At 40.2% G+C, this 13,369-nt stretch overlaps 1 protein-coding gene across 2 annotated transcripts in view; it reads left to right on the top strand.

The window, feature by feature from the left end:
* RELN (reelin) overlaps positions 1 to 13,369 on the top strand; it is a 284,897-nt gene that overhangs the window by 243,673 nt on the left and 27,855 nt on the right. For both annotated transcript variants that reach the window (XM_059471986.1, XM_059471987.1), the window contains exons 42-47: positions 159 to 379; positions 1,437 to 1,584; positions 4,898 to 5,156; positions 6,356 to 6,605; positions 8,861 to 9,029; positions 11,577 to 11,717. In XM_059471986.1, the coding sequence (XP_059327969.1) occupies positions 159 to 379; positions 1,437 to 1,584; positions 4,898 to 5,156; positions 6,356 to 6,605; positions 8,861 to 9,029; positions 11,577 to 11,717 (1,188 nt within the window). The remainder of the gene's footprint in view (positions 1 to 158; positions 380 to 1,436; positions 1,585 to 4,897; positions 5,157 to 6,355; positions 6,606 to 8,860; positions 9,030 to 11,576; positions 11,718 to 13,369) is intronic.

Genomic DNA, 13,369 nt, shown 5'->3' with positions numbered 1-13,369 from the left:
GTGAATAGAATGTTATATATACATATAGAAATATATATTTATATATATATAAATATATGTGTGAATATATATGTGAATGTATATGTGAATATATGTATGAAATACCAAAAAAAGATGGAACTATAATTTAAAATAAGTACACTTTATGCCATTTTCAGGCTGGCGAGGTTCAGGTGGTACCAAGGGTTTTACCCTGCTGGGTCCCAGCCTGTGACCTGGGCCATTGACAACGTGTACATTGGTCCCCAGTGTGAGGAGATGTGCAACGGGCACGGCAGCTGCGTCAACGGCACCCGGTGCATCTGCGACCCCGGCTACTCGGGGCCCACCTGCAAAATCAGCACCAGGAACGCTGACTTCCTCAAGGATGACTTTGAAGGTATCTCTCTTGGGAGGGGGCATCTGAATGCTACCTGTCCATCTCAGTGCAACCCAGGGTTCAAGGGGTTAAACGGCAAAGCCTTTCTCACCCCTGCGTGCTTCTGGTTAGAATTTGTGCCATGGGGGTATTCCCATGAACCAGGTAGTTCAGATGCCATTTGCAAGTGTGGTTTGTGAATGCCTGACGATGTAATTTGGATTACAAAATCTTCATTCTCTCTCTCCTTTACAGGAAAGAGATACTCTAAATTCTCTACTAAGTAATGTTGTCAATTTTGGATTACAAAATCTTCATTGAAACAGAACTTCCTGAAACTCTACATGTAGAAAATAATCTTGGAAATAAATAATGTTTTGATAGTAGTTTTGATGGTAGCACAGACAGAGCATTTGCAAGTGAGGCAGGCAGCAGAGGGCTTTAAGTTCGTGTCATTTCTCACTACAAGGGAAATCTGACCCCCTCTACTACAGCAATCATGGTTTCAGAGCAGACCAAGTGTCTCAGGAATGGGAGCCAGTGCTCAGCAGCCACAGCAGACCCCAAGAGAGGGAAGGCAGAGGGGAGCTCCAAGCCTCACGCATGCCTGGGCGCACACAGCATCCCTGCACACAACTCTGAAACCCCTCTGAGGCTTCCCCCACTAGCAAGCACCGCAAGAGGAGCATGTTTTCATAAAGCAGCACCTGTGAACCAAACTCATCCCTTCACAGCTGTTCATTTTCAATTTTTCCAGCCCTTGCTTGCATGCTACCACTTCGAACTCAAAGTTTCTTTATAGACCCAAGTATGTTGTTGTTACCTTAAGATACATGATGAAAGGTGGAAAACCTTGTGAATAACTGGAAACAAAGGTCCCAGATCTCACAGTTCTGGGTTTATTTTGTTTATTTTGCTTCGGTTTGTGTCAGCTTTCTAGAATACATGGCATTGGAAACACTGAATATTTCTCAGTCAGCGTGGGATTTTTAATTTATGTCTCTTCCTCTGGAAGTAGCACTCTTGCAGCAGGAGCACTTCAGAGTAAATCATAAATATGTATTCACTGTGTATTCAGGTCAGCTGGAGTCGGATAGATTCCTCCTTGTGAGTGGTGGAAAGCCATCAAGAAAATGTGGTATCATGTCTGGAGGAAACAACCTTTTCTTTAACGAGGAAGGTTTACGTATGCTGATGACTCGAGACCTAGATTTGTCACAAGCCAGGTAACACCTTTCAAAAGTTCTTTCAGGATTTCACTGAGGAAATGCTATACTGAAGAATGATGCATATGTGATATTTCTCTAGCAAAAGCAAGGTGACATATTCTGTGGTCCTCACACTAGCAAATGTTCCATTTTCACCACTGCCACCATGATAAATTCAATTGAAATTGAACTTTAATTGAATTAACCATTTAAATGTTGCTCTTTTTTTTCCCTTAAATAAGAAGTCTGGAAACTGATGCAACACTTTCAGTAGTTCATGCAAGCTTCTGTTTTCTAAATCCATAACATGAGAAATGCTCTGCTTTTCTTACAGTCTGGTGTATTATGAGCCATTGCTGAAACAGGAGTATCTGCTGAAAGTATAATTCTTACATTTGTCATCTCATAATTCTTTCATTTCTGAAGCTTGCTTTTTTTCTTATTGTGCACATTTGTTTCCAATAATTCACTGAGAAATTCCCATCAAGCTGTTACCAGCTATTGAAAACCAAATATTTTAGTGCATTTACAGTTTATGGTGTATCTTTACAGCCTGCAAGGAGACATGTGATGAGTGAGACATGCTAAGCAAGCCACATTAAAAAAAATTACACTAATATGAATTAAACACCATCCCATTGTGAGCATGCTAACAAATAGGCATTGTTTTCTATTTGTTCTGTATTTTAGCTGATATTCTTGTATTATTACTTTGGGGAGACTGCATTTTCTCCAAGACTTTTTTTCACTGATCTCTTATAAACACCCTACTCCTTTCTTATGTTCTGTGGGAAACATTTTAACAGGCATTTTATCTGCTTTTTACCTGTCAGCATTGGTATTGAAGATTTAAATAATGGTTTAATTGTAAAGACTCGTGGTCAGTAGAAAGGCCTAATATCTAACCACTGTAGTTTTTAGATCAGCACTTAGCTAAACCCCATTGATGTGTAATATTAAGCACCCTTGTAATTTGTAAGATTCCTCACAGCAAACTTTATTCAGAGTTTGATAAAAACAAACCCCAGTACTCAGCACAGGTTCCTAGATGACTCTGAAATTAGAGATTGTTTAACAAAAGATACTAAAAGTCTTGTAAGTCACCTAATAATTTAACTAAATTATGTTTTCCTTATTGCTCATGTTCAAAGAACCTTAATTTATTTATCTCTTTTCCATGACGGTCTGTAGCTGGATTTGCAAATATTGACCTCAAGGTGTTATATGGAGATAAATTACTTCTGTCTTGGGAAAACATAGCTGAACACTCAATTTCTTGTATTTATGGTTATGAAAAATAACAGTGATCAAGCAATAACTGTATGTTCTCTTCTGAACAGCAAGGCACACTGCAGTGGCATTTCTGGGAGCTGCTCCTTTGCCACCTAAAGTAATTAGAGTGGGATTTTCTACATTTGCAGACACTTTGTCCGCCACCTGCAAAGCACAACAGGTCTTGCTGTGACACAGATGTGCCAAGTTCTGCACAGGACTTGGGGAGAGGTTTCAATTTATGCCAGGAGTGATGAGAACAACTATTTTTTTAAGGGTGCTAGACTCAGATGTCACATTAAAACTTCCCTTTTCTTTATGAGGAGATCCCCTGAAAAGCACAGGCAAGCAGCTGTGTCTGTCAGTGCCGCAAGCAACACTCAGCACCTGGGCATTGAAATCAAGTGGACTCTGCAATCCACTGCCATCACATCTGTGCCTTAAAGAATTTAACACAGGGACAGTGTAGCACCATCATGGTGATAGTGGTAGCTGAAACTGCACCACATCAGTAAGAAGAGAATATTTTAGGTATCACAGCTGATGAAATCCCTTTAAATTCTGAATTACTAGAAGAAAATCCACACATTTGAGTGTTAGTAGATTTGCGGAAAAACATTTTGCTTTTCCATATATGCAGAGCCTTTGCAAAATATCTTTGGGATAAGAAGAGAGATATTTAAAATTATTTTTTAATCTGTTAGACATTTTTACTTATATTTGGGTGGGTTATTACTACATTAGTAAAATCTGAGATGTAAGAACAGCAATGCAAAGAAATCAGATGCCACAGAGACAAGGTCACCTGGGTTTATTTCCTTTGAATTATGTGGCCAATGTTGGAGTAAATCTGAGAAGGCAGAAAGACTTGCCAGCAGTGAAGCAAATCCATTACATTTGATATGTTGATCCATGAGGGTACCCAGTGCTCCTTTACAGCACAAGCAATATGTTATGTCTGGGACATGGAGGTGGATATAATCTATAGCAAAAGCAGCTCTATCTAGTAGCAAGAGAAACTGTGAGTCGCAGTGAGGACTAGAATTAATTGACTTGTAAGTCTGGCATTTTATTGGAGCTTTGTCTGCCCAGCATCTCTGCAGCCTCCACTCCCAGCAGATCTACCTGCAGAAAAAACCAGAATGAGATTTTTGATATAAAACTTCTTTTGCGCCATTTTATTTAACCGTGAGCCAGGCAGCACTAAGGCAATAATAATTAGTACAGATAAAACACTCCAAAGCTGTGCAAAAGCTGTGCAAACATGAATTAACACTTGTAATATCCCTGCAAGTCCAGTCAGTAAATATCATTACAGCATGGCTCCCCCCACTCCAAGAGCACAGTGGAGCTATTTGTGAGCCTCGGCTGACGGGAGGGATTGCGCAGTTTGATACAAGTCCATTGTGCAGCTTTGGAGAAGCCAATTAACTGGGGGATGAAAGCACTGCTGTCCCTGGGTGGCTGGGGCTGGCTTCAGGGAAGCCAGCACATTTAAACGCTGTAATTTAGACAAATTTCCCAGGCTGACAAAATGGACAAAATGATCCCTGAAAGTGAAATGTGCTTTGTTCTCCCGTCCAGATTTTCTCTGGTTAATGCCAATGGAAAACTGGGATGCTTATTTTGAATTTAAGCATTTCAGCAAATTCGTAGCAAATTGTGATCTACTTAGAGCACAGTTGCTTTTCTGCCACTAAAATCTGTACTCATGGGATACAGGGATAAAAATTTCACCCAGGATTATGTTTCTGATACTTGCAACACCATCTGCTGTGCAGACAAAAGCTGAAAACATAAATGACCAGCTTTGTTCAGCCTCTTATGCCTGGCAAACTACCACACAGGCAAAATGAATTTTTGTCATACCACCTGTCTGTCTAGTTATATTCTAGAAGCTTTGGAAAGGAAATCATAAGATCTCCTAAAGATGGCTCTTAAATAGAGCTAGAAAACACAGGGCTAGTCAGTAGACAAACTCCAAGGCTTTCTGGTTCCCTGTGTAGGATGTTGTCTGAAAATAGATCTTTCTGGTAAGTGGCAAGATTTTTCCTGTTAGATTTGTGCAGTTCTTCATGAGACTGGGATGTGGCAAGGGGGTGCCTGACCCCAGGAGCCAGCCTGTGCTGCTGCAGTACTCGCTCAACGGGGGCCTCACGTGGAGCCTTCTGCAGGAGTTCCTCTTCAGCAACTCCAGCAACGTGGGACGCTACATTGCCCTGGAGGTTCCCCTGAAGGCTCGCTCCAGCTCCACCCGGCTTCGCTGGTGGCAGCCCTCCGAGAATGGGCATTTCTACAGCCCCTGGGTCATCGACCAGGTGAGCAATCCCTGTGGGTGTTCCTTCTTTTAACACAGTCTTAGACTGGATTCAGTCCTAACGTTTCCCTTTTTCTGGCATGTATCGTTTCACTGGAGCAAGCAAAAATGCTTAGTAGAAATATATTTAGAGCACAATTGCTGTTTGATGAACTCATGATTTTAATGCACCATTTTCATGGAGCACTGATTGCCCCACGAATTTCCTAGAATTTTAATTCTAGGAAAGTATTTTACATGTGTGTAGGGCCTCAGGTTCACATTGCAGGAGGCCTTACAACACAGAACGCAAGTCTGATTTCAAACTTCAAAAACCTTCATTTAAAATGTATCCAAATATGTAATTGGCTTGGTATTATGTAATAGAAAAAGCCTATAGAAAAATATTAATCTTGTGAATATCAATATCAATTTTATGAAAATAAAGTTTAATATTTGGGATTTTCTGCTATAAAGATTAATATATTACTTTGTATGATTTGGTATAAATCCCAAATGATTTATCTCTAAAATTATTATGCTCTAAGTAGTGTCATTGGGTTGTCCGAGTACAATTTGCTTTAATATTTATTACTTTTTTTTAAGAAGTAAGTTCAGATTGTTAGGAAAAACCTAACCAGCCATTTTAATGTTGTGGTTACAAAATTTTACTTCCCATCCCTATGTTTAGAAGTTAAAAACACTCATTTTTTTTGATATCTTCATTGAATGTAGTTATATTTGTTCAGAACAACAAATGAAAAATAATTCTACCTTGCTTGCTGTTGAAGAGTAAAACAATGATGTTTTATAGTCAGTGACAAAATAGAGGCTATTTCCCCACTACTATCAGCAGACACAATCTGATAGCAGTGCACCAGATAACAGAAGAGCAGAACAGTCACTGGGAAAGTGCAATCATTTTGTTTCTACTAACACTTTTTTTGTGAGCAGTTTTACTTCACTGAGATTGGAGCTCACCTCCCTGAATTTTACATTTGTACAGCTAAGCCAGTCTCTTTCCTTTACAGGAAAGAGATACTCTCCTTTCTCAAGGCCTAAATTTTCTACTCAGTGATGCTGTCAATTTTGGATGAGCAGAATAAATACGCATAGTCTGGTACATCTCTTCCTCCCTCAGGTTGCTACGTCACTTGCATGCTTGTGAAGACTCCTAGACATTTCTCCTTTTCAAGAAAAGTTTCTTTCCTAATGTTTCAGATTCTTATAGGAGGAAACATCTCTGGCAACACAGTACTGGAGGATGATTTCACCACCCTGGACAGCAGGAAGTGGCTGCTGCACCCCGGCGGGACGAAGATGCCGGTGTGCGGCTCCGCGGGCGACGCGCTGGTGTTCATCGAGAAAGCCAGCACCCGCTACGTCGTCACCACCGACATCGTGGTCAATGAAGACTCTTTCTTGCAAATAGATTTTGCAGCTTCCTGCTCTGTCACAGATTCCTGTTATGGTAATGGCTTCTTAGTAATCCCTGCCATTCCTCTTCCTCCACTGCAGGGAAAGTTCACTTATTTTCTGGTTGCATTATTCATCGTAACAAGAAGTGAGAAACAAAAGAAAGCTGCATGTTTCTGTTAGAAATGGTAACATCAGCTTTTTAATTCCAGGCATCTGAAGCCTAAGATAAACTGAAGTAAATCATTCCCTGTGAGCAACTAAGTTGCAGTTCAATCAATCTCAGAAAAAGACTAACAGCTGCCTTACTCAAAAAATCCATTTAGGAGATAATGTCCACTGCTTGGGGTGGTGCTGTAATAGTAAGCAGCTGGGTGTTCCAGCATATGTTTCTTGCTTTGTGATTTTGCATTTTCAGTGTAGTCTCAGTTCTGATCTCACTTGTACCCATATATCTAAGAAATCGTTTTTACCAACATACGTCTGACACTTGCTAAAGCAGCGTCAACTGCAAAAATTTGTATTGTCCATATGAAATATGTATAGACCTATATATTTCCATGTACAAATGTGTGCATACATACCATGCACATGTGTATACATCTGTTTATGTATACATAATGATGCAATTTTTAATTACCGAGCTTCCTCTTTTCATATGGTGTCTATTGAGTGCCCACAGCTTTTATATGTGTATATACACATATATACATATATATATATATAAATGAATAAAAACATGTTCTGTACTCATCACATCAAATACATATCACATGGAAATTAAAAATTATGTGAATTTTAAGGCACATGAGAAATAGGTTTTTCTTAAAAACAAGCTTTTTTTAATGCTTGTTTTACACATCCTCTTAGAGTAGGGTTTCAAGGTATAGATGTTTTTAATGAGGACAAGAATACAATACAGTGCATCATGTGATATGTGTTAGTAAATGGGGGTTGCTGAATTTTCCTCTACAATTCTGTATAAAAATGGAAAAAGATTTTACATGAAGACCCAGATTTAGCTTCTCTGATTTTGCTAATCTGAAGCTACTTACATGCTTCAAAATTTTTCTTACTTTTGTTATTAAGAATACTGCAGTATCCTGAGATCATCTCAGCTGAGTTTAGATGCATTTTGGTGACTGAGCTATATACTGGCAAAGAAACAGATCCTTATTTTGTTGGGGGGGCTTTGTTTGTTTTTTTGTCTACAACCCTTATCTTAACTTCATATTAAATTAGGCAGGACACTACCTAATCATGCTTCCAGTCATGATGAGAAAAGCATTTATTTTGGTGAGGGAAATTTAACACTAAAAACTCACCCTTGTTTGTATCTACTTGTCCTTGCATTTCTATAGCACTGTCCTTTGTGCTGAAACATCAAGTAGGACTGATTGGGTGATTAAGGGTCATTCCCTGTGCATGAGGGTAGAAGAAATGAGTCTGTTAGTAATCAAAAGATAACAGATTTATCACCCCTATCACTGCAACCACGCTCCATGTTTTATGCAGCCAGCTCAGCCAGAGTACCTGGCAGCTGGAACATTTACTTCAAGTACCAGCTCTGCACCTATTATTATTTACATTTTCATGGCTGCATGAAAGTTTGACTTGAAGTATTTAGTGAGCTTGACTAACCTTTAATTTTTGTAATAAAAGCTTATAAGCCATAAACATCAAAACAATGAAATTGCTGATTTTCACTGAGAAATGAATGCATTAGTTTAATGTGGCTAGACTGTGTTTGAATGGAAACAAGCTCACTGACTAACAAACTCAAATTAAAATTCTGCTGAATAATTAAATGAGCTGGTCTGCAGGAAGGGTGGAAGGCTGACTAAGCCATCTTGTGACAGAGACAAAAGTTTGAATTGGAGTGTTGCTCTGCTTTACACAGCAATCACATCCAGCTGAATCTCGCTCTTCAAGCCCAAAAAACAAAGTTCGGTGGTCATGGTGCTGCCACACCATTTTTTTGCATGCTGCAGCTAAAGAAATTGTCTTGACTTAATCCTGGCAACTTAATATTGGCTCTCTCTTTTCATCTGTGGTGCCTTGAGTTAGGTGTTAGATGTGGAGATGTGCTGCAGACCCCACCTGAGCTATACCTGCTCAGCAACATGTAACACACCCTCCTGCACTGCCATCAAGGGAGGTAGCTTTGTGCTTCTGACACAAGGGTTTGAAAAGTTCTGGGTGGTTATTTTGTCAGTTCAGACTCGTGATACTGTCTGGGGCTTGCACATTATTATAGGCCTATGGATATAAGTCTCTAAATTAAATAACTAACGACCTCTCCACCCTTAGCTATTGAACTGGAATATTCAGTGGACCTTGGGCTGACCTGGCACCCAATTTTGAAAGACTGTCTTCCCACTAATGTGGAATGCAACAAGTACCATCTCCAGAGGATTCTCATTTCAGACACTTTCAACAAGTGGACCCGGGTTACTTTGCCTCTGCCTCCCTATACCAGGTAACTCCCTCTGGATTTCTGCAGAATAAATCTAAAAGCATAACTAGGTATTTATAATGTCATAATGCATTATGGAGTTTAAGTAATTGTAACATGTCCTTTTTGTTTGTTCCATGTAAATAGCAACAAATAAGTATAAGAAGCTCTATCCTATAGGAATTGCAAACACAGGTGGCAAGGGCAGCAGGCTCTCAGTGACTCCACAGCTTTGCTCCTCCTGCTGAGCCTTGTCTCCTCACATAGACTTAGGCTGAGCTAACTGCTGGCTCAGAAGTATCAAAGCACAGGTAGAGCCTTGAAATTGTTGTCATGAAAGATGCCATCAAAGGCAATTACAGGTTTGGAAACAGAGACCTTTTTATTTTAGCAATTGTACTGAAAATGCCTACACAGTTGCCACATGTTTTGACATTAGTAATGAAAAAGTCTGTGTTCTGTTACTAATCATTTGGGGCATCTGGACTCTTCCCTATCTTCTGTACAGTTACATCAAGTAATAGCACTTTTTTAGGACTCCTTCCCAGCACTAATTTTCTGTGCTTCCTCTTTGGTGCAGCTTTGCTAGAGATCATCTGTAAAAATCCATTACCCTCTTGGTTCTTGTATAAAGACTGTAAATTTGTGTTCAGAGTAGCCTTTCTGGGGTTGAATGGGAAAAATCATGGCTGGGATTGATGTTCCAAACCAACTGAATTTGGACCTGAAAGGAAGCTACCACCTGAGATAAACTCAAGTTTATAAATAACTGTGATTTTAAGATTGAAGAGTTTCTTGAGCAGTATGTGTCACAAGAAGTCTGATGCCCTACTGAGGCAAAAATTGTACTTCTGTCCAATCCCATAATTGTATTTTTTGGCTCAAATAATACAGTTTCCCAAAGTTATTAAGACAGGCATTCCTTGAGAGAGGTTATTACAACCTTATAAGCAAGAGAGGCATTGAACTTTAAGATAAGAACAGTGTAGATAATAGGCCTTTTAGTCTAGATGCAATATAATTTTTATGCTGCTTTATTATTTCAAGCTCTGTAATAGCAGGTGTGTGCCTCCAGTTGTTTATGCCTGTATGTTTTAGGCACATGCAGGCTGTGTAGTCAGTAGCTTGGCCTGGTGCTCACCGCCCATGTCTGTGCAGCCTCCTAGGGCTCCTGTACTCCAGAGTGCTACCTCACCTCGGGCCTCAAAATGCAATGGACACTCACTTTTAACTTGGACCTGATTTTAAAAAGCAAATGCAAATACAAAGTCTTCCCACAGGAGCATCAGCTCCATGAATTGTTAGTGATGTGCCCAGCCAAAGCATGCAGTGTAAGACAGAGGTGCTTGTCTTTATTCTGAAAGGACTTAGTCACAATTTTTATGCTTATTTTTAAAATGCTGCTTGGCGAACAGCTGAGCTGAGCTCGGAGCAGTAGGTTTCTCTTTGGATAAACAAGTTATTTATTCAGCTCATGCAACATTTTCGTAAAGAAATAATTAATGGGAGAATAATGACCTTATCATATGACATCTTTTTTTACACTGAATAGTTTTTGGGGGGGTTTTTGGGTGGGTTTTTTTTTGGTGGGGTTTTTTGGTTTTTTGTATGTGTGTTTATAATAATTTTGATTTCTCTTTGAGATTCAAAAGAAAACAGACTACAAAAAGTTCAATGCTGCCATCTAGTGCTGTACCACAAAACAGGGATTAGCTTGAATTCATAGTTCCAGAAATTCATCTACTCATGGCCCTTGACTCAGTCTACAGCCACATGAGCTGAATAACTATTTGGTGTCCCTGGCTGTTTTGGAAAGATTTTCATCATCTATCTTGGGAGCTGAGACACTTAATTCACATATAGGGAGTTAAGCCCATTTTAATCAACAAAATGAATATAACTTACTGAGTAGAGCCAGGATCACACTGCAGATAATTTCTTGACATTTTCAGCCAAGCCCTGGGTGGAGAGGGGGGAAGAAACTGCAGAGCTGGGGTCATGTTGCAAGCACTGCATGGGCCCTCTCACCTGTCCCCAAACCCACTCCCTAGAACTGCTCTTAACCTAAGTGTGGTTGGGAGAATTCACTGAGAAAAAGCCAGTGACAAAGTAAAGGCAACAAAAGTAAATTTGTTGCCTTGGACTTATTGACTGGCTCAGGATGAAACTTGGAGGCTTTGGATTATTCTGGCTTTATCCAGCTCCTAGCTGTCCCTCAGGTTTGGATCTGTGCTGGGACATGGTTATGACTGGCCTGAGCTTCCAACTGGGAGCACCACCTTCTTCCTACCTCCCCTCCACTGCACCTTTGGCCTGCTTGCTTTGCTTTCACCAGTGATCCATTTCCTGCCTCCCACACTCTCAGCTGATACCAAGCACCCATGCTTTGTTCTGTTCTCAAAATCTGGGCACCCTTTTCTTGGAGGGATGTTGTCATTGTCAGAAACGAGCCCTGGGTATCCAACAAATCTCCCAAGAGCAGGCTAACCTCAAGACTAACATTTCCTTTCAATCAAAATAAAGATTACCTCAGCTAGAAAATACAGAATTCTGTTTTTCTTTCTTTCCAAGGTCTCAAGCTACTCGTTTCCGCTGGCACCAGCCTGCTCCTTTCGACAAGCAGCAAACGTGGGCGATCGATAATGTCTACATCGGGGACGGCTGCATAGACATGTGCAGTGGCCATGGGAAATGCACACAAGACAACTGTGTGTGAGTGCCATCTCTTCCCTGTCCTGCCCAGGGCTGCAGCATTTCACTTCTCTCTCTGTCATTCTGATGAATTTTCAGGAAAAACTGTGATATAATTCTACAAAGGAAGGTGGATTTTGCTCTTAAAACCGAGCAGGGCACTGTGTCCGCATGGGAATGGAAGTAATAAGCAGAAGGGGAACTGCAGGGGTTGGCCCTGCCAGACCTCTGACTGTCCATGCTCCATGGCCAAAGCAGACAGTCCTTTCCTCAGTGGCAGTGCATCACCTCTGCCCTTGCCTCTGCTGCATCAATTCCCCTCCCACCAGGTAGGGAGAGGGTACGCCTTGAATTTGCATAGCCCTCTAGGGACATACAGTCCTGGAGCAAGTGGATAGGAAAAAAACCCTTCCTCCACATAAAAGTCACTTCATGTGAATAGATGCACAATGACCTATCCTCTGCTTAGACTAAGGAAGTCCTTTATCCTCCATCTATTGATTTTCCATATTGGTTTTATGGATGCTACCAAATTTGTCCCTGAGCTTTTTGGAGTGGGTAATTCTATGGAGCTAATTACAACGATAATTAAACCAAAATAATGGTGTCTGTTTTATCACTTACATCAGCACCAGTTAGAAAGAGAATCAATTCTTCTTTTATATTGTTAATGTAAACTCAACCAATGCTCTCATTTCACATTTAAAAAAAAAGACACAAGCCCAAGCGTACACCATAACATCTCTATTAATACAAATTAGCGTTGGTTCTGAGCTTAATTTACTCCATTTGAGATGATTAGATATAACTGCAGAACAATTAAGGATTGACTCCTTATTCCCAAGGGATTTCACACCATGTCCCTGTGCTCTTAACCTGGTGCAGGTTGCAGAGAACGTGGGCTGGAGTTGGGACATATCCACTAAGCAGGATGTAAGGCCAAATTTTGCTTTTTGACTGGTGCTATCTTGATGGCCTGTTGACTCTGCTTCATGGTAGGGTTTGCCAGGGGAGGCAGACTGGCTTGATCCTCAAACTGTTTGCCTAACAATCCACACAGAGTCCTGCAAAGCTAGCAAACAAAAACCCCCAGATTTGCCTGTCTTGGCAACAGAGATATACCTTCCAGATGGATGTATTGCTTTTTTTCCAGCCACAAATGGCAGCAGAAATGGGAGAATGGTTGTATAATTGCACTGTGACTGTATTTCTTAGAAAAATATTTCACTGCAGAATAGACATATTATTGTGTTCTCCTCTATCCTGACAACACTAAGGTACCAAGACACAATATCCCTGGTGAAATCTCATTGTAGCAGAACACAGTTCCAAGCTGTTATCCAGTCTTTGACACATTATAAGAATGTTTTTCAGAGAAAAAAAAAAAAAAAAGGACAACTATATAAAGATAAGAAAGCATCCATATACTAAAATTATACAGAGACTTGAACCTTAACATTAGCAGGACATTTTTAGGCTTGGCACATTCTCTTGGTTTATTTATCCAAGCACAATGTATTTCACTGCTTTTACTATGTTTGGGAATGGATCCTGTAATAGAAGCTTGAATTATTCACAATACCAAGCCTTCAAAAAAGTCATTTCTCTTTCATATTAGCTACAAAACGCCAGATGTTTGAAACCCCCACACACCAGTTGTGCACTAGTCAATG

The sequence above is a fragment of the Ammospiza nelsoni genome, chromosome 5, assembly GCF_027579445.1.
Source record: "Ammospiza nelsoni isolate bAmmNel1 chromosome 5, bAmmNel1.pri, whole genome shotgun sequence".
Taxonomy (NCBI): Eukaryota; Metazoa; Chordata; class Aves; order Passeriformes; family Passerellidae; genus Ammospiza; species Ammospiza nelsoni.
This window is presented reverse-complemented; position numbering and strand designations above follow the sequence as displayed.